General features: G+C 49.8%; 1 protein-coding gene and 1 non-coding gene across 2 annotated transcripts in view; one reads left to right on the top strand and one right to left on the bottom strand.

Annotated features, from left to right (window-relative positions):
• Positions 1–25,104, top strand: part of SPTB (spectrin beta, erythrocytic) — a 96,101-nt gene extending 70,997 nt beyond the window's left edge. The window contains exons 32-35 of the mRNA XM_049770532.1: positions 18,842–19,086; positions 22,625–22,798; positions 23,031–23,073; positions 23,175–25,104. Coding sequence (XP_049626489.1) covers positions 18,842–19,086; positions 22,625–22,798; positions 23,031–23,073; positions 23,175–23,342 — 630 coding nt within the window. The 3' untranslated portion in view covers positions 23,343–25,104. The remainder of the gene's footprint in view (positions 1–18,841; positions 19,087–22,624; positions 22,799–23,030; positions 23,074–23,174) is intronic.
• Positions 15,146–15,248, bottom strand: LOC126004860 (U6 spliceosomal RNA). Its single transcript, XR_007494096.1, has one exon. It is a non-coding gene; the product is annotated as a U6 spliceosomal RNA (small nuclear RNA).

Raw genomic sequence — 25,104 nt, 5'->3', positions numbered from 1 at the left:
GCAATCTTACCTACAGCAGCTCCCAGAGAACATTCTTACATGGGTCCTTTTCAGATGCCAGCTGCTGGCGGCCTTAGAAGAGGGTAGGGAAGGGGCCGGAGTGATCTATCAGCTCAGTGGTGGAGTATTTGCTTTGCATGCAGCTGACCCAAGATGGACCTCGGTTCGATCCCTATATGGTCTCATATGGTCCCCAAGCCAGGCGCAACCTCTGAGAGCACATTCAGGAGTAAAACTGAGTGTGGCCAAAAACCAAAAAAAAAAAAAAAAAAAAAAAAGAAGAAAAAGTAGAGGGCAGGGGACTCATGAGAGCTGAACAAGGACTATCGGAGTTCTTGAATCCCATTGTCAGAGGCAGAAGTGGCTTCAGAGAAGGGACCAGCACAGGGACTGTTCATGGCCAGTCCCTAGGGCTGAATGAGTGCTGGGTGCTTGGCCTGGACACTTTGCAGCCAATGCTTGGCTGGCTGTGGCAGCATCATCCCCTTGGAAATGCAAGTTCAGTGCTAGTGAGCTCTAACATTCCTGCTTGGCAGTGTGGAGATGGAGCTGGATATCTTCTTGGGGATACCAGTTCACAGTTCATCCTTTCCTTATTTTAATCTTAATCCTATTTTTTGTTTGTTTGTTTGTTTGTTTTTGTTTGGGGGCCACACCCTGTGATGCTCAGGGATACTCCTAGCTATGTGCTAAGAAATTGTTCCTCTGGGGCTGGAGAGGTGGCACTAAAGGTAAGGTGTCTGCCTTGCAAGCGCTAGCCAAGGAAGGACCGAGGTTCGATCCCCCGGAGTCCCATATGGTCCCCCCAAGCCAGGGGCAATTTCTGAGCGCTTAGCCAGGAGTAACCCCTGAGCATCAAACGGGTATGGCCCAAAAATACCAAAAAAGAAATCGTTCCTCGCTTGGGGGACCATATGAGATGCTGAGTATTGAACCCAGGTCCGTCCTCATACAAGGCAGCCTCATACAAGTTAAATGCCCTACTGCTGCACTACCGCTCAGACCCCTTTTAATTCTTTTTTTTTTTTTACTATTGATGAATTTATTTTTAATAATGGAACTAAGAAAACTAGAGCCACATAATTTTCAATTGAACAATAATCAGGTTATTTGAACCTGGAAATATAAGCTAGTTAGATAGTAGTTGAGGGTTCATTCAGTTAAAAACAGATCATCTGATATATTGTTGTGTTTTTTCTTTTTTCTTTTTTATAATTATCTTTATTTAAACACCGTGATTACAAATATGACTATAGTTGTATGATTACAGTCATGTAAAGAACACCCCCCTTCACCAGTGCAACATTCCCACCACCAATTTCCCAGATCTCACTCCTCCCCACCCCCCCACACCTGTACTCGACATTTTTACTTTCTACTTCCCTCATTCATTCACATTGTTATGATAGTTTTCAGTGTAGTCATCTCTCCAACTGCATTAATCACTCTATGTGATGAGCTTCATGTCATGAGCTGCACCTACCAGCCCTCATCTCTCTTGTCTCTGAGATACTGTTAAAAATGTCTTTTATTTTTCTTAAAGCCCATAGATGAGTGAAACCAGGGGCCGGAGAGATAGCATGGAGGTAAGGCATTTGCCTTTCATGCAGAAGAACGGTGGTTTGAATCCCGGCATCCCATATAGTCCCCTGTGCCTGCCAGGGGCGATTTCTGAGCATAGAGCCAGGAGTAACCCCTGAGCACTGCCAGGTATGACCCAAAAACCAAAAAAAAAAACAAAAACCCTGGAACAGATGAGTGAAACCATTCTGCGTCTTTCTCTCTCCCTCTGACTTACTTCACTCAGCATAATAGATTCTATGTACATCCATGTATAGGAAAATTTCATGACTTCATCTCTCCTGATGGCTGCATAGTATTCCATTGTGTATATGTACCACAGTTTCTTTAGCCACTCGTCTGTTGAAGGGCATCTTGGTTGTTTCCAGAGTCTGGCTATTGTAAATAGTGCTGCAATTAATATAGGTGTAAGGAAGGGATTTTTGTATTGTATTTTTGTGTTCCTCGGGTATATTCCTAGGAGTGGTATAGCTGGATCGTATGGAAGCTCGATTTCCAGTTTGTGAAGGAATCTCCATATCACTTTCCATAAAGGTTGTACTAGACGGCATTCCCACCAGCAGTGAAAAAGAGTTCCTTTCTCTCCACATCCCCGCCAGCACTGCTTGTTTTCCTTTTTTGTGATGTGTGCCAATCTCAGTGGCATGAGGTAGTACCTCATAATAGTTTTGATTTGCATCTCCCTGACGATTAGTGATGTTGAGCATCTTTTCATGTGCCTTTTGGCCAAATTCTATTTTTTTTAAAATACCTTTAAGCACAATGATTACAAACATGTTTGTAGTTGGGTTCTGCCATAAAAAGAACACCCCCCTTCACCAGTGCAACATTGCAGTATTCCCACCACCAGTGCCCCTTCCTCTCCCATGGAGAGGCCATGTTGAGCTTCTGGTTCGGGCATTGTGTGTGGGTGAGAGGGGAGTGGGTATATGATTTATCTGACCTGGACAGAGCATCTTTTTTTCCCAAACCTGGGCATGTCCCTGTCTTCTGGATGCCTGTTCACTGCTAGGCACCAGCTCTCTCTATATATCATCTCTCAGATGTAGGCTTTCTGGCCTTGCCTCCACGGCTCTTCCAAATGTCTTCCTTTGAAGCTGTGCTTCGGATCATCTCAGGTGCTCGGAGGTGCTTAGAGACTCGGAGAGAGACTATTATCGACTAACAATCTCAGAAGTGGGGCTAAAAGCTGACAACTTGGTTATTGGCTGGTGTGTTCAGAGGGACGGAGTTCTCTGCTCTCCGGTCTTTCTCTCACGTGTGTCACTGAGGAACTGTGCAGATTAGCTCGCTCTAGAACAGTTCCAAGAAAACCACTGTGTTGACTCCCTTTAGGCATGGAAGAGTAGCTGTCCTCCTGTCTGAGGGGACACAAATACACCCCACATCCTCTCACTCACCAGACCTGGTGCTTTCTGTCCTGCTCTCCCATTGTCTTTTCTGGGCCCCCACAGCATCTCATATAGAGGTGGATCATGGGGAGCCTCTGTACCTTACAACCACTTCTCTCAAGAGCCCCTCAGTAGCCCCACCCAGCCCCAGGACCCTGCACTATGCTCCCTCTCCATGCTCCATGGTGTTCCATGGCTGCTTCTGTGCCCAGGAGAGGCACTCACTGGTCTCTATGCAGACTCAGTGCCATCTTTGTCCCTATGGCAACTCTCATCACAACACCATCTCTCCTCTCTCTCTCCTCTCTCTCTTCTCTCTCTCCTCTCTCTCACTCTTTTTCTCCTTCTCTCTCCTCTTCTTTCTTCTCTCTGTCTCTGTCTCTCTTCTCTTTGTTTCTCCCCTCTCCTCTCCTCTCCTCTCCTCTCCTCTCCTCCTCTCTCCCCTCTCCTCTCCTCTCCTCTCCCCTCTCCTCTCCTCTCCTCTCCTCTCCTCTCCTCTCCTCTCCTCTCCTCTCCTCTCCTCTCCTCTCTCCTCTCCTCTCTCCTCTCCTCTCCTCTCCTCTCTCCTCTCCTCTCCTCTCCTCTCCTCTCCTCTCCTCTCCTCTCTGCTCTCCTCTCCTCTCCTCTCCTGTCTCCTCTCCTCTCCTATCCTCTCCTCTCTCTTCTCCTCTCCTCTCCTCTTTCCTCTCCTCTCCTTTCCTCTCTCCTCTCCTGTCCTCTCCTCTCCTCTCTCCTCTCCTCTCCTGTCCTCTCCTCTCCTCTCTCCTCTCCTCTCTCCTCTCTTCTCCTCTCCTCTCTCCTCTCCTCTCTTCTCCTCTCCTCTCTCCTCTCCTCTCTTCTCCTCTCCTCTCTCCTCTCCCCTCTCCTCTCTCCTCTCCTCTCCTCTCCTCTCCTCTCCTCTCTTCTCCTCTCCTCTCTCTTCTCTTCTCTCCTCTCCTTCCCTCTCTCTCCTTCCTCCCTCTCTCTCCCCTCTCTCCACTCTCTCTCTTCTCTCTCTCCCTCTTTCTCTCCCTCGCTCTCTCCCTCCCTCCCTCCCTCCCCCCCCCCTTCTTGCAAATATCTGTGCTCTGAGCAGCCTTCCCAGTCTGTCTTCCCCCGTCCTCACCATCACCCCAGAGCAGCTCAGTGTCAGGCACCAAGGGAGGGGGACAGTCTTTGACTACAAAAATGACCAGCAACCCCCCAACACCACTATAAGGTTACTTGGAACAGTAGACCCTGTCCAGTCTTCCTTTCGATCCTTTCCAGTGTGACACTGGCAAGTGGAGGCTGTTTGGACTCCAGTAGGTTCCTCTTTTGCAGGCTGTGGGTGACGTTATCCTCTGGGGCAGTTGCCCCCACCCCTGCAGCAGGAAGTAATAGGAAGAGATCAAACTCAGGGATCAGACCCTTTCTGCCTCAACTGTGCACCCATGAGCCATGTAGCTTGGGGAAGGTGATTCATTATAGCTGAACCCCAGTTTCCTCATCTATAAAACAGGAGACTAACAGTGTCTGTCTGCTTGGGAGCATGAGGAAGGGAAGAGCATGTAGGAGAGAACTGGTGTCTCTGGGTGTCTCTGTCTTCGGTTTCCTCCGTTCCTTACTCTGGCCCTTCAGTTCTGAGAGGAAATGCCTTCTGCATTAAACCTCACATCCATTGGCAAAGCCTTGTTCCTGGAGGCCCTCCACCCCCTCCACTGCAGTTCCCCTTCCCTGAGGGAATGCCAGCATCTGCCCGCATCCATCTAAGTGCATCCTCAGACTCTGGTTCTTGCTCACAGCATTATCTAGAGGGAAGCTCCTCTTCTGTGGTCCCTTGTTAGCTGATGTGTCTTGATGCATTGAACATCTTCTAGAACTGCTGAAGCTTCTGGAACTCTTCTCTTCCAGTTAGTCTATGTTTGAGCCCTTTTGCCATCTACTGGCTAGCCCTGGAACTTTACCTTTGGCTTCTTGACCCTTCTTATTTTATATATATATATATATTTTTTTTTATTATATTTTATTTTTATTTATTTATATTTATTTATTTATTTATTTATTTATTTTATTTATATATGATTACCTACATGATTGTGTTTGGGTTTCAGTCATGTAAAGAACACCACCATCACCAGTGCAACATTCCCATCACCAATGTTCCAAATCTCCCTCCTCCCCACCCGACCCCCGCCTCTAAACAGGCTCTCCATTTCCCTCATACATTCTCAATATTAGGACAGTTCAAAATGTAGTTATTTCTCTAACTAAACTCATCACTCTTTGTGGTGAGCTTCATGAGGTGAGTTGTAACTTCCGGCCCTTCTTTCTTTTGTGTCTGAACATTATTATTGCAAGAATGTCTTTCATTTTTCTTAAAACCCATAGATGAGTGAGACCATTCTGCATCTTTCTCTCTCTCTCTGACTTATTTCACTCAGCATAATAGATTCCATATACATCCATGTATAAGAAAATTTCATGACTTCATCTTTCCTGATGTCTGCATAATATTCCATTGTGTATATGTACCACAGTTTCTTTAGCCATTCATCTGTTGAAGGGTATCTTGGTTGTTTCCAGAGTCTTGCTACGGTAAATAGTGCTGCAATGAATATAGGTGTAAGGAAGGGATTTTTGTATTGTATTTTTGTGTTTGTAGGGTATATTCCTAGGAGTGGTATAGCTGGATTGTATGGGAGCTCGATTTCCAGTTTTTGGACGCTTCTTATTGGAGAAGACCTTCAACTTCTGCTGCTTCTCCTGCACAAGCCCGTTCCCCGGGAAACAAGCACCCTTAAAAGTCAGCCTCACAGAACTGTGGCTTGCTTTGCAAGATTCTGCAGGAACTGGAGCAGCCACCTCCCTCCATCAGGAGTTGCCTGTTTCAAGAGGTTCTCCTATTGGTGACTTTCCTCCAGACAGCCAGTGCTCTCTGTCTTCTGTTTTCCTGACTCTGGGTCCCAGCCTCCAAACCATGCATTCTTAAATGCTGCCCACCTGACATCTTGGCACATCTTAGCTCCGTCAGGTCGATCTCCCTGGTGCTTTCACTCCTCTAAACTCTGGACTGCCCAAGTACTCAGAACTCCTTCAAGCAACTCAGTCTCCCTAGAGTGAACCCCAGCTGCTAGGATCCAGCTTCCCTCAGCAGCATAGGCATCATCAGTGTGTCTTCATGAGGGGTGGAGATCCAGGGCAGTGGCCAAGAGAAAGGATTGTGAGACTGGTTTGGTAGCCAGGTCTGTGGCAGAACTAGTAAGTCCCTACCATCACCAGTTCTGGGCTTTTTGGCCAGCAAGCTTTCAGAATCCCTGCTGTGCAAGGACACCCCCCAAACTGTGGATCCAGGATCCTACCCATACATGGTACATTTAGGCCACCTGATATGCATTGGACTGCTGCTGTGCATCCAGGACCCCCACTGTGCATTCATTCCACCCATTGTGCATCACCCATTGTGCATTGTGCCCCAGCTGTGCACCCAGGCCCCTTACTCTGTGTCTCCCCGCCCCCCCCCCCCCAGCCTGTACATATTCCCTGGGCCTGTCTGCCAAAGCAAACTTTTTGTATCAGTGCATAGGAAGGTCTAAGAGGCCCAGAACTGGTGCCTCCTTCTCCACCCTCCCACAGCTCCCCCTTAAAAGTCATCATGGCTGATTTAGCTATAGGGCCAAGAGCTGGGGGCACTGCCCAAACCATGCTGCCAGCCTGGCCCTGGGACTCTGCTGAAAGCCCATGCTCAGTGGGGATTCTTTGATGGGTCTAGCCTAGAAAGTGGGGCCCAGTGCACGTCCACTTGCAGTACAGTAGGTTTGGAGATGCGTGGCTGGTGGCTCTCTGCCCAGCCCCTTGGTTTCCTTGGATCCCTCCTTGAGAAATTCGTGTGCCCAGCCCTGACCAGCTGTCCTATGATGCACCATTTTCAGGTTGATTGATGGGGTGTACCATGCCTGGTGGTGCTCAGAGGCTATTTTTGACTTTGTGCACAGGACTGACCACCTGGCGGGGTTTGAGGACCATCTGTGTTACCCAGACATATTTCATACAGGCAGTGCCTGACCTCCTGTCTTATCTCTGATCCTTCCTTGTCAGATTTAAAGGCATGTTGTGGACCAGGGAGCAGGTGGTGACTTTGCTTCAGAACCCACACTTAGCTGTGGGAATAATATGAGCGCCACAGATAAGTCTGAGCTTTTCTAGAACACACTTTTCCAAACACTCAATAGCGGAACTGGCCCTACTGACATCAGGTTCTTTCCTTTCTAGAATTCTGAAAATCCTTCCCCCTCAGCTTCATCCATTGTTACTACACACCTTCCCCCTTTTGGCCCCTTTGGAGACCCGGTTGGCATGAAGGTCACCCAGAAAAGTCCTTAACTTCTATCATTTTCAAAATGGCTTTACACACACCTACCTTGACAAGACTGTGCTATGGCTCTCCCCTACCTTCCTCCTACTTCCTATCAGTATGGAACTCGAACGCCAATTTTTTTTTTTTTTTTTTAGTTTTTTTAGCATCACACTAATGCTCAGAAATTACCCCTGGCTGTATACTCAGGAATCACTCCTGATGATGTTCAAAGAACCAGACAGGTCAGTTGCATATAAGGCAAAGACCCTACCCAAGGTTATTTTTTTTTCAGATATTTTTACTTCATAAAAGGATTTGACCATCCAGATCCATATAAAGATAGAGTTCTTTAACATCTTGTCTTTACAAAATTGTGAGTTCCTAGGTCCAGAGAGATAGCACAGCGGTAGGGGTTTGCCTTGCATGCAGCCGACCTAGGATGGACAGTGGTTCGAATCTCGGAATCCCATATGGTCCCCCGAGCCTGCCAGGAGTGATTTCTGAGCACAGAGCCAGGAGTAACCCCTGAACACTGCAGGGTGTGACCAAAAAAATTGTCAATTCTTGGGGCCAGAGAGATAGCATGGAGGTTTGCCTTGCATGCAGAAGGTCAGTGGTTCGAATCCCGGCTTCCTATATGGTTCCCTGAACCTGCCAGGAGCAATTTCTGAGCATAGAGCCAGGAGTAACCCCTGAGCGCTGCCGGGTGTGACCCCTAAAAAAAATGTTAACTCATCTCAAGGCATGACCCAGGGCCCCTAATCCCCACCCACCTCTAGCACCCTGACCCTCTTAGTGATACCTTCTCAGCTTCTGCCTCTCAGTTGGCCACTTGGAAGGCCAGCAAAAATAAACAAAATTTTAGGACAAGAGAAAATACAGCAGAAAGGAGCTTATCTGTCATGCGGTCAACCCAGGTTGAATCCTGAGCACTGCAGAAGGTCTCCTGAGCACAGTCAAGAATAGTCCCAGGGCTGGAGCAATAGCACAGCAGTAGGGCATTTGCCTTGCATGCAGCTGACCTGAGACTGACCCAGGTTCTATCCCCAGCATCCCATATGGTTCCCTGAGCCTGCCAGAAGCCATTTCTGAGCTAAGAGCCAGGAGTAATACGAGCACTGCTGGTGTGAGCCCCCCCCCAAAAAAGAAGTGTAATCTTTTTATAAAAATTCATTTATAGGGGTTGGAGCAATAGCACAGTGGTAGGGCATTTGCTTAGCATGCCACTGACCCAGAACAGACCTCAGTTCAATCCCTGGTGCTCCTGAGCCAGGATCCATTTCTGAGCACATTGCCAGGAGTAACTCCTGACTGTCACCAGGTGTGGCCCGAAAACAAAACAACAACAACAAAAAATCCATTTATATTTCTGCAGAACTTTGCACTTCAGAATCCTAACCCTTATTTACTCCCAAACATTGCAGTGGGCCTCAGGACAACACCCAGAGCTTTGAGGGACCCAATTGGAAATAAATGGTTGAGGAAGGAGGTGGGGCCTTCTGCCTGGTACCTGAGTTCCTTCCTTCCTTCCTTCCTTCCTTTCCTTCCTTCCTTTCCTTCCTTCCTTTCCTCCCTTCCTTTCCTCCCTTCCCCTCCCTCCCTTCCCCTTCCTCCCTTCCCCTCCCTCCCTTTCCCTCCCTCCCTTCCCCTCCCTCCCTTTCCCTCCCTCCCTTCCCTTTTCCTCCCTCCCTTCCCCTACCTCCCTTCCCTTTTCCTCCCTCCCTTCCCCTCCCTCCCTTCCCTTTTCCTCCCTCCCTTCCCCTCCCGCCCTGCCCTTTTCCTCCCTCCCTTCCCCTCCCGCCCTGCCCTTTTCCTTCCTTTTCCTTCCTTCCTTCCTTCCTTTTCCTTCCTTTTCCTTCCTTCCTTTTCCTTCCTTTCCTTCCTTTTCCTTCCTTCCTTTTCCTTCCTTTTCCTTCCTTTTCCTTCCTTCCTTTTCCTTCCTTTTCCTTCCTTCCTTTTCCTTTCCTTCCTTTTCCTTCCTTCCTTTTCCTTTCCTTCCTTTTCCTTCCTTCCTTTTCCTTTCCTTCCTTTTCCTCCCTTCCCTTTCCTTTCCTTCCTTTTCCTCCCTTCCCTTTCCCTTTCCTTCCTTTTCCTCCCTTCCCTTTCCCTTTCCTTCCTTTTCCTTTCTTTCCCTTCCCTTTCCTTCCTTTTCCTTTCTTTCCCTTCCCTTTCCTTCCTTTTTCTTTCTTTCCCTTCCCTTTCCTTCCTTTTTCTTTCTTTCCCTTCCCTTTCCTTTCTTTTTCTTTCTTTCCCTTCCCTTTCCTTCCTTTTTCTTTCTTTCCCTTCCCTTTCCTTTCTTTTTCTTTCTTTCCCTTCCCTTTCCTTTCTTTTTCTTTCTTTCCCTTCCCATTCCTTTCTTTTTCTTTCTTTCCCTTTCCTTTCCTTTCTTTTTCTTTCTTTCCCTTTCCCTTCCTTTCTTTTTCTTTCTTTCCCTTTCCTTTCCTTTCTTTTTCGTTCTTCCCTTTCCTTTCCTTTCTTTTCCTTCCCTTCCCTTCCCTTTCCCTTTCTTTTCCTTCCCTTCCCTTCCCTTTCCCTTTCTTTTCCTTCCCTTCCCTTCCCTTTCCCTTTCTTTTCTTTTCCCTTCCCTTCCATTTCCCTTTCTATTCTTTTCCCTTCTTTTCCCTTTCCCTTTCTTTTCTTTTCCCTTCTTTTCCCTTTCCCTTCTTTTCTTTTCCCTTCCCTTCTTTTCCCTTTCCCTTCTTTTCTTTTCCCTTCCCTTCTTTTCCCTTTCCCTTCCCTTTCCTTCCCTTCTTTTCCCTTCCCTTCCCTTCCCTTCCCTTCCCTTCTCTTCCCTTCTTTTCCCTTCCCTTCCCTTCTTTTCCCTTCCCTTCCCTTCTTTTCCCTTCCCTTCCCTTCTTTTCCCTTCCCTTCCCTTCCCTTCTTTTCCCTTCCCTTCTTTTCCCTTCCCTTCCCTTCTTTTCCCTTCCCTTCTTTTCCCTTCCCTTCCCTTCCCTTCCCTTCTTTTCCCTTCCCTTCCCTTCCCTTCCCTTCCCTTCCCTTCTTTTCCCTTCCCTTCCCTTCCCTTCTTTTCCCTTCCCTTCCCTTCCCTTCCCTTCCCTTCCCTTCCCTTCCCTTCCCTTCTTTTCCCTTCCCTTCCCTTCCCTTCCCTTCTTTTCCCTTCCCTTCCCTTCCCTTCTTTTCCCTTCCCTTCCCTTCCCTTCCCTTCCCTTCTTTTCCCTTCCCTTCCCTTCTTTTCCCATCCCTTCCCTTCCCTTCTTTTCCCTTCCCTTCTTTTCCCTTCCCTTCCCTTCCCTTCTTTTCCCTTCCCTTCTTTTCCCTTCCCTTCCCTTCCCTTCCCTTCCCTTCTTTTCCCTTCCCTTCCCTTCCCTTCTTTTCCCTTCCCTTCTTTTCCCTTCCCTTCCCTTCTTTTCACTTCCCTTCCCTTCTTTTCCCTTCCCTTCCCTTCTTTTCCCTTCCCTTCCTTCTTTTCCCTTCCCTTCCCTTCTTTTCCCTTCCCTTCCCTTCTTTTCCCTTCCCTTCCCTTCTTTTCCCTTCCCTTCCCTTTCCTTCTTTTCCCTTCCCTTCCCTTCTTTTCCCTTCCCTTCCCTTCCCTTCCCTTCCCTTCCCTTCCCTTCCCTTCCCTTCCCTTCTTTTCCCTTCCCTTCCCTTCCCTTCCCTTCCCTTCCCTTCTTTTCCCTTCCCTTCCCTTCCCTTCCCTTCCCTTCCCTTCCCTTCCCTTCTTTTCCCTTCCCTTCCCTTCTTTTCCCTTTCCTTCCCTTTCCTTCCCTTATTTTCCCTTCCCTTCCCTTTCCTTCCCTTCTTTTCCCTTCCCTTCCCTTCCCTTCTTTTCCCTTCCCTTCCCTTCCCTTCCCTTCCCTTCTTTTCCCTTCCCTTCTTTTCCCTTCCCTTCCCTTCCCTTCCCTTCTTTTCCCTTCCCTTCCCTTCTTTTCCCTTCCCTTCTTTTCCCTTCCCTTCCCTTCTTTTCCCTTCCCTTCTTTTCCCTTCCCTTCCCTTCCCTTCTTTTCCCTTCCCTTCCCTTCCCTTCCCTTCCCTTCCCTTCCCTTCTTTTCCCTTCCCTTCCCTTCCCTTCCCTTCCCTTCCCTTCCCTTCCCTTCTTTTCCCTTCTTTTCCCTTCCCTTCCCTTCCCTTCCCTTCTTTTCCCTTCCCTTCCCTTCCCTTCCCTTCCCTTCCCTTCTTTTCCCTTCCCTTCTTTTCCCTTCCCTTCTTTTCCCTTCCCTTCCCTTCTTTTCCCTTCCCTTCCCTTCTTTTCCCTTCCCTTCCCTTCTTTTCCCTTCCCTTCCCTTCTTTTCCCTTCCCTTTCCTTCTTTTCCCTTCCCTTCCCTTCTTTTCCCTTCCCTTCCCTTCCTTTCCCTTCCCTTCTTTTCCCTTCCCTTCCCTTCCCTTCCCTTCCCTTCCCTTCCCTTCCCTTCCCTTCTTTTCCCTTCTTTTCCCTTCCCTTCCCTTCCCTTCCCTTCTTTTCCCTTCCCTTCCCTTCCCTTCCCTTCCCTTCCCTTCTTTTCCCTTCCCTTCTTTTCCCTTCCCTTCTTTTCCCTTCCCTTCCCTTCCCTTCCCTTCCCTTCTTTTCCCTTCCCTTCCCTTCTTTTCCCTTCCCTTCCCTTCTTTTCCCTTCCCTTTCCTTCTTTTCCCTTCCCTTCCCTTCCTTTCCCTTCCCTTCCCTTCCTTTCCCTTCCCTTCCCTTCCTTTCCCTTCCCTTCCCTTCCTTTCCTTTCCCTTCCCTTCCTTTCCCTTCCCTTCCCCTTCTTTTCCCTTCCCTTCCCTTCTTTTCCCCTTCCCTCCCTTTCTTTCCTCCCTTCCCTTCCTCCCTTCTTTTCCCTTCCCTTCCCTTCCCTTCCCTTCCCTTCCCTTCTTTTCCCTTCCCTTCCCTTCCCTTCCCTTCTTTTCCCTTCCCTTCCCTTCCCTTCCCTTCCCTTCCTTCTTTTCCCTTCCCTTCCCTTCCTTCCTTCCCTTCCCTTCTTTTCCCTTCCCTTCCCTTCCCTTCCCTTCCCTTCCCTTCTTTTCCCTTCCCTTCCCTTCCCTTCCCTTCCCTTCCCTTCTTTTCCCTTCCCTTCCCTTCCCTTCCCTTCTTTTCCCTTCCCTTCCCTTCCCTTCCCTTCTTTTCCCTTCCCTTCCCTTCCCTTCCCTTCCCTTCCCTTCTTTTCCCTTCCCTTCCCTTCCCTTCCCTTCTTTTCCCTTCCCTTCCCTTCCCTTCCCTTCTTTTCCCTTCCCTTCCCTTCCCTTCCCTTCCCTTCTCTTCTTTTCCCTTCCCTTCCCTTCCCTTCTTTTCCCTTCCCTTCCCTTCCCTTCCCTTCTCTTCTTTTCCCTTCCCTTCCCTTCCCTTCCCTTCCCTTCTTTTCCCTTCCCTTCCCTTCCCTTCCCTTCTCTTCCCTTCCCTTCCCTTCCCTTCCCTTCCTTTCCCTTTACACTTCCCTTCCCTTCCCTTCTTTTCCCTTCCCTTCTTTTCCCTTCCCTTCCCTTCTTTTCCCTTCCCTTCCCTTCTTTTCCCTTCCCTTCCCTTCCCTTCTTTTCCCTTCCCTTCCCTTCCCTTCCCTTCCCTTCTTTTCCCTTCCCTTCCCTTCCCTTCCCTTCTTTTCCCTTCCCTTCCTTCCCTTCCCTTCCCTTCCCTTCTTTTCCCTTCCCTTCCCTTCCCTTCCCTTCCCTTCCCTCCCTTCCCTTCCCTTCTTTTCCCTTCCCTTCCCTTCCCTTCCCTTCTTTTCCCTTCCCTTCCCTTCCCTTCCCTTCTTTTCCCTTCCCTTCCCTTCCCTTCCCTTCCCTTCTTTTCCCTTCCCTTCCCTTCCTTCCCTTCCTTCCTTCCCTTCCCTTCTTTTCTCTTCCCTTCCCTTCCCTTCCCTTCTTTTCCCTTCCCTTCCCTTCTTTTCCCTTCCCTTCCCTTCCCTTCCCTTCCCTTCCCTTCCCTTCTTTTCCCTTCCCTTCCCTTCCCTTCTTTTCCCTTCCCTTCCCTTCCCTTCCCTTCTTTTCCCTTCCCTTCCCTTCTTTTCCCTTCCCTTCCCTCCCTTCCCTTCCCTTCCCTTCTTTTCCCTTCCCTTCCCTTCCCTTCCCTTCTTTTCCCTTCCCTTCCCTTCCCTTCTTTTCCCTTCCCTTCCCTTCCCTTCCCTTCCCTTCCCTTCCCTTCTCTTCTTTTCCCTTCCCTTCCCTTCCCTTCCCTTCTTTTCCCTTCCCTTCCCTTCCCTTCCCTTCTTTTCCCTTCCCTTCCCTTCCCTTCCCTTCCCTTCCCTTCCCTTCTTTTCCCTTCCCTTCCCTTCTTTTCCCTTTTCTTCCCTTCCCTTCCCTTCCCTTCCCTTCCCTTCCCTTCCCTTCCCTTCCCTTCCCTTCCCTTTCCTTCCTTCCTTCCTTCCCTTTCCTTCCTTCCTTCCTTCCTTCCTTCCTTCCTTCCTTCCTTCCTTCCTTCCTTCCTTCCTTCCTTCCTATCTTCCCTCCCTCCCTCCCTCCCTCCCCCTGATCACCACGAAGTCCCTGAGCTGGGGCAGGAAGGGGAGATGTCATAATAGTCAGTTGGCAAGGAAACTCCCCACAGGTGGGCTCTGACCCCTATAGGGTGTGTGCACAAGCTCATCGTGACACCAGGAAGGAGCAACTTCAGAGTTTTCCGTGGTGGTCCCAAGTGGGAGGACACCAAGGGGGCTTCTAGGGTGTCTGGAACTCACAGAACCTGTAGAAATACCTTGTCCTCCCCCATTCCCTGCTCACACTGTGGACCCCACCAGCTTCCCCCAGAACCTAAACCCCTAACCTCTGCTCCTATTTTCTTTTTTAATTTTATTTTGGGGTCACACCCGGCAGCGTTCAGGGGTTACTCCTGGATCTACTCTCAGAAATTGCTTCTTGCAGGCTAGGGGGACCATATGGAATGCAGGGATTCGAACCACCTTTCTTCTGCATGCAAGGCAAATGCCCTACCTCCATGCTATCTCTCTGACCCCTCTAGTCCTCTTGATGCCACTCCCTGTCACCTCCTTTCCTTTGCATCCATGTCCCCTACCCCAGCCCAGGAATCCTGCCAGCCATATCTGGTTTCTTTTTGTTTATTTTGTTTTTTTTTGTTTTTGGGCCACGCCTGTGATGTTCAGGGGTTACTCCTGGCTATGCTCTCAGAAATTGCTCCTGGCTTAGGGGACCATATGGAATGCCAGGATAGAACCGCAGTCCACCCTAGGCTAGCAGGCACAAGGCCTCACGCCCTGTGCCACTGCTCCGGCCTCTCATATCTGGTTTCTGTCCTCACTCTTTTGCTGCTCTTCAGGCCTTGCCCTTAGTATAAAGGAGAGTCCTGTATTGTGCTTTCAGACATCTCCAGGGTGGAGAAGAAATTTTTTATTTGTTTTTGTTGGGGCCATACCCAGGAGCACTCAAAAGTACTCCTGACTCTGCACTCAGAAATTGCCCCTGGCAGGCTTGGGGGACTATATGGGATGCTAGGACTAGAACCTGGGTCTGTCCTAGGTCGGCCATGTACAAGGAAAACACCATACCACTGTGCTATCTCTCCGGCCCCAACAGGAGAAATCTTTACACTACTGGAAAATCCCATTTTCCAAAGCCATCCCATGACCTTATCACCATCTGATTCCGTACTTCAAAAACCTCAGGTTGTTGGCACATGTGGGTCAGACACTATTAGGGAGAAGCAGAAGGAAGGTGAGAGTAAGCTGCGTGTTGGTCCTGGCCAAATCCTGCCTTCTCTTCCAAGGGTAATTAATTCCCCAAAGGAAGGCAATGGACAAGACAAGAAAGTCTTTAACGGGTCAGAGCGGTGGTGCAGTGGTAAGGTGTTTGCTTTGCACGCGGCTGACCTAGGATGGACCGCAGTTTGATCCCCTGGCTCCTATATGCTCCCTCAAGCCAGGAACAATTTTGGAGTGCAGAGCCAGAAGTAACCCCTGAGTGTCACAGGTGTGGCCCAAAAATAATGGAATGCTTCATGAATTTGCGTGTTATCCTTGAGCAAGCGCCATGTAATCTCTGCATCGTTCCAATTTTAGTATATGTGCTGCCAAAGTGAGCACAAAAAACAAAAAATTAAAATAAAAATAAAAAGAGTTTTTAACAAAACCTGTGCCAGGAGGTAAAGGCTGAACAAGTGAGGCAACCACAGCCCTGGCCACCCAAGATGGGTGGGTTCTCTTCTCACAGACCCTGGGATGACATGTGGGTCTCTGGCCCATGCCCTCCTGGGGAAAGAGTGACTCTGGACTTGAGTTTGAGAAGTAGGGGATCAAGAGGCACCCCTTGCATTCAAAATTTGCCTCTCAAGGGGCCAGAGAGATAGTACAGCGGTAGGGCATTTGCCTTGCACGCGGCTGACCCAGGATGGATGGTGGTTTGATCCCCAGCATCCCATATGGTTCCCTGAGTCTGCCTGGAGTGATTTCTAAACACAGATCCAGGAGTAACCCCTGAGTACCACCAGGTATGACCAAAACAAAAAAAAATAAACAAACAAACAAAACCCAGACACTAGGAGAGGTAAGAGCCTGTCAAATGCACAAAAAACAATTGTGATTGGGTCGTAGCTGGTGCCCTTGGGCAGGCAGGAGATGAGAGTCTTCAAGATATGACTGACAGGGATGGAGAGGTAGCACAGTAGTAGGGCGTTTGCCTTGCACAGAGATGGATGGTGGCTCAAATCCTGGCATCCCATATGGTCCTCTGTGCCTGCCAGGAGAGATTTCTGAGCACTGAGCCAGGAGTAACACCTGAGCACTTCTGGGTGTGACCCAAAAACAAAACCAAGCAAACAAACAAAAATATGACTGACACTCAGGTGGTCTTGCTCTTAATGCTCTTACTGCTGTGTAGCCTCAGGTGAGGAGGCACTTAGGTCTCTGAGCCTGGGTTCAGACTGAGGACACGACTCAGTAATTTTCAAATATTTCCAACTACATAATCCTTTTTGGTGGGTGTGGAAAGTGGGTTTTGGGCCAGATTAGGCTGTGCTCAGGAATTACTCCCATCTCTGTGCTCAAGGATCACTCCTAAAAGTGTTCCCTGTGATACCAGGGATTGAACTTGGGTTGGCCTGTGCAAGGTAAGCACCCTCTCATCGTTCTATCTGGCCCCACAACTCTTCTTTTTTTTGTTAGTTTGTTTTTGGCCACACCCAGTGGCGCTCAGGGCTTACTCCTGGCTCTCTGCTCAGAAATCGCTCCTGGCAGGCACAGGGGACCATATGGGATGCTGGGATTCGAACACCCATTGATCCTGGGTTGGCTAATTGCAAGGCAAACACCCTATGGTCCTCCACAACCCTTCTTTAAGTGAGATCTTATCACACTCCAGCCTATCACCTGTGACTGGTCAGTTCAAATTTGGTGGGTACTAGCATGACCCCCTTCAACCACAGCTAAGGCCTCCCAGCCCACCTCCCATTTGCTATGGTGCCATATCAGGCAGGCAGTGACTGTTGTGAGCTGATAGGTTTCTTGGGCCATGATAGGTTTCATGTAAAGCTTCATTCTGACATCCTCCCATCCCCACCTCTCTCATGCCTGACCCTGGCCTGAGGACCCCATAACAGGGAGCCTGGGGGGTTGTTCCTACAGCTCCCTGCCAGTACCCTTCAACACCCCATTTCTCCACTGTGGATTCAGGGAACAAATGGGCCACTCTCCCCATTGCAGAGGTGTCGAACTCCTCTGAGACTGCTGATGCCCTGGGCCTGTTTGCTTGTAGAGGGGGATGCTTGGGGCTACAGGAGGGCTTAGGACCCTCCTGCCAGGCTCAGCCTCAGCCTGATCTGTCACAATCAGGCTGGGTTAGAGTTCTGAAGCCACCAAGAAGCCTTTTTCGAGACACCCACTTCTCAGTGCTACCCCAGCAGCAATCTCTGCCTGTCCTGCAGCAGAAGGGCCATCTCTGCATAAGGAAGTGCCAGCTGGGCACAGGGCACTGCAGTTTCTTTTCCCAAGCATGTGACACATCATCCTGCTCTGGAGGCCTGACTTGGCTTAGGCAGGAGTCAGGAACATCCTAATCTGAAGGGAGTGCAAGGGTGGGAGAGCCATTTTCTCCCTGTAATGGCCCAACCCAAGACCATGCAGAAGAGCAGAACAAGAGATGGAAGTTGTCGGTATGCTGACTCCACCCCTGGAGGACAGGACCTACATGGTCTACACAAATCTCCTCAGGCCATTCCCACACCACAGCTCACAGCTGTACCACCAAGTACCTGTGATAGGAGCAGGCCAGGGTCCTTTGCTGTGAGCTGGAATAGGCTGGCTTCTCCCTGTATTGGGGAGGTAGGGGGTTGAATGTTTAGGGGCTACTCGCAGCTCTGTGTTTTGGGTTCCCCCCACCCACTGTGCGGTGCTTGGGAGATCAAACCCAGGCACATGTGAGCACCTTTACCTCTAAACTCTATTTCCAACTCTTTTAGAAAGTAATAAGGTAGGGGCCAGAGAGATAGCATGGAGGTAGTGCATTTGCTTTGCATGCAGAAGGTCTGTGGTTCGAATCCCAACATTCCATATGGTCCCCTGAATCTGCCAGGAGAGATTTCTGAGCACGGAGCCAGGAGTAACCCCTGAGCGCTGTGACCCAAAAACAGAAAGAAAGAAAGAAAGAAAGAAAGAAAGAAAGAAAGAAAGAAAGAAAGAAAGAAAGAAAGAAAGAAAGAAAGAAAGAAAGAAAGAAAGAAAGAAAGAAAGAAAGAAAGAAAGAAAGAAAGAAAGAGAGAGAGAGAGAGAGAGAAAGAAAGAAAGAAAGAAAGAAAGAAAGAAAGAAAGAGAGAGAGAGAGAGAGAGAGAGAGAAAGAAAGAAAGAAAGAAAGAAAGAAAGAAAGAAAGAAAGAAAGAAAGAAAGAAAGAAAGACAGAGAGAGAGAGAGAGAGAGAGAGAGAAAGAAAGAAAGAAAGAAAGAAAGAAAGAAAGAAAGAAAGAAAGAAAGAAAGAAAGAAAGAAAGAAAGAAAGAAAGAAAGAAAGAAAGAAAGAAAGAAAGAAAGAAAGAAAGAAAGAAAGAAAGAAAGAAAGAAAGAAAGAAAAAGAAGGTAGAGGGCCTGCTGGGTGATTTTTGCGGGGAGGGGCACATCTAGGGTGCTCAGGGTTACTTTCTGGCTCTGAGCTCAGAAATCATTCCTGGTGGGTTCCGGGAATAATTTGGGATTGCTGGAGGTTGAACCCTGGTCAGCGGATTGCATGAAAAATGCCCTACCCATTGTGCTATCTCTCCAGCCACAACCTAGTGACTTTAACAATGTAAACACAATTGGAGATAACAGGAAAGATGAGTATTCATTACCTATCTGAAAAAGAATTTCTAGCTCTGCAGTCCTGTCAGGGCCCTGACCTGCTGTCAAAGAGCCTGATTGAAGCATGGGCAGCCCCCTAGGGACCTCCAGCAGCACTGACCACCCCTTTGGATGAGATCATCACATGCACAGACCCCTTCGGTTGCTTCTACAACTTTCTGTGGCTGAGGCGGGATCAAGGGTGTGCACGAAGGTGGCAGCAGGAACAGTGTAGGGGAGCAGGTGGGTGGGGTGCCTGAAGCAAACCATCAGAAACCAGGGGCAGTGAGAGTTGGCACTGACACTCCAGCTCTGTTGGAATCAATACTTAATCATCAATACTCAGTGGGTCTCCTTCCTCTGCCCTGCAGCAGGGGGAAGAGAGCCAGAGGCCTCCGGACCCACAGCCACCACCTTCCCAGGGTCTGGAGGAGAAAGGCGGCGGGAATGAGAGGCAGAACACAGAGCCTGCGTACAAGGTTCTGGACACGCCTCTGAGTGAGGGCGATGAGCCAGCTACGCTTCCTGTGCAGCGAGACCCTGGGCACAGCGTGCAGATGGAGGGCTACCTGGGCCGCAAACATGACCTCGAAGGGCCCAACAAGAAAGCATCCAACAGGTGTGTGTGTGCGTGGGGAGGGAGGGAGGAAGGGCAGCTCCCAGGGGCCAGCATGTGTGGGGAGTGTCGGGGTGGGAGTCTCTACCAGTGCCCTGAGGTTTCAGGCACCCCCTCAGTAGAGTCCTGGCCCTTCAAACAAGTCACTCAGTCTCTTTCTGGGGAGAACTGTGTCAGCAGGCAACATGTCTGGCCCAGAGTCACTCTCTGAGCCCTGCTGTTCTCTCTCAGGACAGATAGAAAAATCTTTGCACCTACAGTCCTTGGCTGAATCCCAATTTTTTATTTGTTTTGTTTTGTTTTGGGCCATACCCAGTGGTGCTCAGGGGTTACTCCTGGCATGGCACTCAGAAATCACTCCTGGCAGACTCAGCATATGGGATGCCGGGATTGAACCCGGGTTAGTCATGGATTGTCTGCGTGCAAGGCAAATGCCCTACTGCTGTGGTATCACTTTAGGCCCCATGAATCCCAACTTTTAAGCAGTGGGAGTCTCCATTTCCTCAGCTATCTAGTAGACATGGCTTGAAGGCCTTCAAGGGAATCCTCCAGTGGCCCCTGGGATCCCTCCTAGCCCTCAGTGGTTCTGTCTTTGGGTCCATCCCTGAGAGGAGGTTCCTCAGGTAGTGCCCAGAGTCCAAGGGCAGCAGGCAGCAGCAGCAGTAATGAAGACAGTCAGGCCCAGAGCCAGCAGGTGGCAGACAGTCCGGGGGAGCTATCAAAGCCTTTGAAAGGGCAAACAGGAGCACTTGGAATGTTGACTCATACCTCAAATGTGTAGGGTACTGGGCTTGATCCCCAATACCATGTGATCCCCCAAGCACTGATGCATGTATCCCTAATAACAAATTCCAAGGATGAACTGAAGGGTTAAGCTGATTTGAAGAGGTTATTGTTGTTTTCTGGTTTGTTGGTTTGGTTTTGGTTTGGGGACTATACCCAGCGGCGCTTAGATGTTACTCCTGGCTCAGGTCTCAGAAGTCACTCCTGGCAGGATCGAGGGACCATATGGGATGCTGGGAATCGAACCCGGGCTCATCCTGAGTTGGCCACATGCAAGGCAAATGCCCTACCGCTGTGCTATCTCTTTAATCCCAAGGGTTCTTGTTTATTCAGAGAATCTAATAGAAAGTGAGGCTAAACTGGTTTATGGAGCTATGTGTCAGATATTATGTTTAGGCGATACCATCTTTACAAGTATCCTGAGATACTGAGCTGTCTGTTTCCAACATGGTGAAGACCTCAGGAGAGGCTTGGCCATTTGTTAAAGGTGAGGGATTGTACTCCCAGAGCCAGCTCCTGAGCAGCCGTCCACTTGGACTGGAAGCTGGAGGCTCAGGGTGACCCCAACAGGGCTCCCAAAATTGCTTTGTAGGTTAACCTGCTTTATATGGCTCAGCTCTCTGATCTTCCCATCCTCCCCTCCCCGGCTGTGACCCCTTTAGTTCTGCTCTCTTGAGGGAGGGAGGTCAGAGCAGCAGAGGGTGGGGATATTTTTCTCAGCCCTCTTTGCTAGCGAAGTGCATGTTGCCAGCAAGCTTGGGTGCTGCACATTAAGCTTCTCTTCTTGCCCTCTGCAAATGTACCATTTGCAACGAGCCTTGATATGCATACATGTATCTGTCCTGGATGCTAGTTCAGTATCCCAGACACAGTAGAAATGTCCAGAACCAAGCCCTGCTTGGTTCCGTACTGAGAACCAAATCTAAAATATTTGGAAAAGTCTACAGTGTTAGTGTTAGGTTCAGTCAAGACTTTAGAAATAGGTCTGGAGTGATAGTAGCACAGCAGTAGGGCGTTTGCCTTACATGCAGCAGACCTGGGATGGGCCCAGGTTCAATTCCCAGCAGCCCAGATGGTCCCCCAAGCCTGGTAGGAGCAATTTCTGAGCGCAGAGACAGGAATAGGGGCCGGGAAGGTGGCGCTAGAGGTAAGGTGTCTGCCTTGCAAGTGCTAGCATAGGACGGACAGTGGTTCGATCCCCCGGCGTCCCATATGGTCCCCCCAAGCCAGGGGTGATTTCTGAGCACATTTCTGAGTATGATGAAACACCATATAGCTCCTTCAAATTATTTTCAAAAAACAGTTGATGAGCTGTAGCAATAGCACAGAGGTAGGGCATTTGCCTTGCATATGGCCAACCCAGGACCATCCTGGGTTTGATCCCCTGCATCCCATTTGATCCCCCAAGCCTGTGAGAAGCAATTTCTGACCGCAGAGGCAAGAATAACCCCTGAGCACCAAAGTGTGGCCCAAACCCCACCTCTCCGCCAAAAGTTGGCATGGGTGAATACTCATTGTGTAATAGTAAACTAAAAAGTACTAAACTAAAATTTACTTTAATAGTTTAATAGTCTAATCAAATTTAATTATGTATGTGAACAGAAGACTCTTTGAATAGAAAAAAGGGACCAGAGAGATAGCACAGTGGTAAGGTGTTTGCCTTAGGCACAGAAGGACGGTGGTTCAGATCCTGGCATCCCATCTGGTCCCCCGAGCCTGCCAGGAGCGATTTCTGAACATAGAGCCAGGAGTAACCACTGAGCGCAGCCATGTGTGACCCTCCCAAAAATAAAAAATAAAAAAATTTTAAAAAAGGACTAGAAAAGTCCATGGTTGGGGGGATTGCTAGTATTCACGGTAGTAGAGCTAGTACTAGCATTTTTATTATTGTTAATTAATATTATTATTTAATAATATTCTAATATTTTGGGCCCGGAGAGATAGCACAGCGGCGTTTGCCTTGCAAGCAGGCAATCTAGGACCAAAGGTGGTTGGTTCGAATCCCGGTGTCCCATATGGTCCCCTGAGCCTGCCAGGAGCTATTTCTGAGCAGACAGCCAGAAGTAACCCCTGAGCATCGCCGGGTGTGGCCCAAAAACCAAAAAATAAAATAAAATAAAAAATCTAATATTTTAATATAAAATTCTATAACTTATTAATGCTCAGATAGTTCAGTTAGTAGAGTTCTGGTAATCTCTATTGTTTTTTATTTTTGCCTTTGGGATCCCACCCAGTTGTGCTCAGGACTTACCATATTTTTTGCTCTATAAGACACACCTAACCATAAGACGAGCATAGTTTTAGATGAGGAAAACAAGAAAAAATAAAAGTAACAGCAGTGATCAAACAGTCCTAAATGAAAGTCTTAAATGTGATGGTGAGAGTGTGTTAACCTGATTGCTCATCCTATGTGGTACGTTTGTGCAATAAAGGGCATCACGATGCAGATATCAAAGTGATTAATCCATGTTCTCCCCAGCACTCAGCCTTGAGCTCCAGGCGGCATTCGCTCCGTAAGACGCACAGACATTTCCCACCATCTTGGGAAAGGGGGCGGGGGGCGTCTTATGGTACAAAAAATACAGTACTCCTTGGTCAGGGATCCCTCCTAAAGGGTCTCAGAAAATCATAAGGGATACCAGGGATGAAACCTGAGTGCCACCAGGTTTCTCTCTCTCCAGACCCTCCTCTAGCAATAGCTTACAGAGTCGCTCTTAACACCACGTGGGATGGGTGATCCTCTGCTGTGTTGTTGCAGGTCCTGGAACCAGCTATACTGTGTGCTCAGAAATAGCCAGCTGACCTTCTACAAGGATGCCAAGAATCTGGCACTGGGGGTGCCCTACCATGGGGAGGAGCCCCTGGCCCTGAGGCATGCCATCTGTGAGATCGCTGCCAACTACAAAAAGAAGAAACACGTCTTCAAGCTGAGGTAAGGCCCCCTCTGCCCAGTACCTCTTCCCCAAGCCTTGGCTTACCAAGGCCACACTATGAACCTAGACTTATGTTGCCCCATGGAGGGGCAGGCTTTGTGACATGGTCCCATTGTGAGCTCCCAGGGTTTGTGTTGGATCCTGAGGTTTCTGGGTGGGGCTGTGGGTGCAGACTGGACAGAGGGCCCCGGAGATGGCTAAGTCAGGAAAACACTTTGTCTGTCCTCCCAGGCTGAGCAATGGCAGTGAGTGGCTCTTCCATGGCAAGGATGAGGTAAGCCAGCAGAACTCTCTGGGAAGGGGCTGGGCAGGGACAGGACTAAGAGGGGGTGATGGTGGAATGGCCAGGGCAGGCCTGACCCCCGTGTCCTGCAGGAGGAGATGCTGTCGTGGCTTCAGAGCGTCAGTAGCGCCATCAATGAGTCCCAGAGCATCCGAGTGAAGGCACAGAGTCTGCCCTTGCCCTCCATCACCAGCCAGGATGCCAGCCTGGGCAAGAAGGACAAGGAGAAGAGATTCAGCTTCTTCCCCAAGAAGAAATAGCCTCTGGTGGCCCCCCCAGTGGACTAGGCTGGGCCGGGCCAGTGGAGAACTGCGGGAAGGAGCAACTCCCGCCGCCTGGAGAGGCCTGACCAGTCCGACCTTGGTTTGGCCCTGGCCGGTTCTGCTCACGCCTGCCTCCCGGGCTGCCCACTGCCTGCCCCTGCCTGCTAAGAGCCTCCAGCCACCAGGCCAGGGGGGCTCCTGCTGCGCTGCACTGGCTGTCTTGGCCCGCCCTGCTCCTGCAGCCCGAGTCCTACCGCAGAGGGCTAGCTTGGGGGGGCTCCAGGCACAGTGGCTCCTGGTTCCCCAGGCCTGGGAACAGGAACAGGTTCTCCCAGGCACACTATGCCCTCCTCCTCCCCCATCCCTGCTGGGCTGAGGGCATGCCAGCCCCCCACTCCCACCCCAGGAAAGCTGGAGAAGGAAGGCTGATGGGGGGTCCTCCAACCTCCTAGGCAGGTTCTGCTTGGGGCCAGGTACCAGTGGATGCCTCCGGGCCAAAGCAAAAGGGAAGAGGATGTTTCGGGAATGAGAGTCTAGCTTTGGCTGTGGGTGCTGCTGCATACTGAGGGAATTTGCCATCTCTTCCCAACGGGTTTTCTCAGAGCTAAGACATCTCAGGGGGCAACCTTCCCACCTGTCACCCCAAAATGGGCTGGGGGAGGGGTGCACCTTGGAAGGCCTGAGTCATGACCAAAGGTCATCCTGCTACCTCTGGCACCCCTGGCAGTCACCATGGGGTAGGAAGGTGGGGATGGCCTTAGCTGGTCCTCTTATACAGGTCAGTGAGTTTAGGGCCCGGGACTGAGCCCAGAGAGGCAGAGCAAGCCCCACCCTGCCCAAACCAAAACTCCCAATCCTCTTTCCAGTCGCTGCCAAACCCACAGAGCCAGGGTTTCCTAGAGAGACAGACCAGAACAGGAAGTAAACCCAGCGCCTGAAGTGAAGAGCCCCGAAACCAAACGTCCAGTCACCACCAATGGAAAGTATCTGCTAGACAGATGCCCAATTTATGGCCAGTCACTCTGGGCTGTCAAACATGCTCACACTAGAGACAACAGCGAGGGCCTGAGCCCATGAAGCTGTGGCACCTACCTTGGCTTCTCCTGAAGGTCCTGACCTTGAGTCTTGGGGGTTTCCATTGGGTGAAGTGACCAAACACCCTCTGTTTCCCCTACCCTCCACTGCTGCTCAGATTCCCTGGGAGTCTTCCCCATGTGTCTGGAAGAAGCCCCTCGTGCTACAGGGTTTTCCTTAGCCACTCTGAAAGCAATACAACTCCAGTTCAGTTTCCTAACTGGGGTTAGGCCCAAAGAGAGGTCAAGTTGGGGGCTGCAGGCATCTCCCCGAGGGCAATCAGTCTGCCTAAAGTCTGCCTTTTCTGATCCCATTGCCTTCCCAGCACACGGGAAGGGGCCTTTGTCAGAGATGTCACCTTCCCGGAAAGCAGGGCTTTACACCACCATGTTCAGGTGAACCAACTTTGGCAATCAAGAAACATGGGAGATGAGGGAGGTGTTCCGCAGTGTCTGACACCCTCAGAACAGGTGGTGTCAATTCTGACCCCACAATGCTCTGCTTCTGCAGGGAGCTTCTACAATGCCAAAAACCCCTCTTCACCTGTGGACACAAGGGTGGGAGGTGCATCAGAGAAGACATCAGGGTCCCCACTGAGGAGTAGATGGTGGTGGGTCTAAACAGCTACAAGCAGTCTTTAGGGAGTCCAAGGTCAAAAGGACCATCTTTTCCCTGATGTGTGTGG

Source organism: Suncus etruscus, chromosome 3, assembly GCF_024139225.1.
Source record: "Suncus etruscus isolate mSunEtr1 chromosome 3, mSunEtr1.pri.cur, whole genome shotgun sequence".
Lineage (NCBI taxonomy): Eukaryota > Metazoa > Chordata > Mammalia > Eulipotyphla > Soricidae > Suncus > Suncus etruscus.
This window is presented reverse-complemented; position numbering and strand designations above follow the sequence as displayed.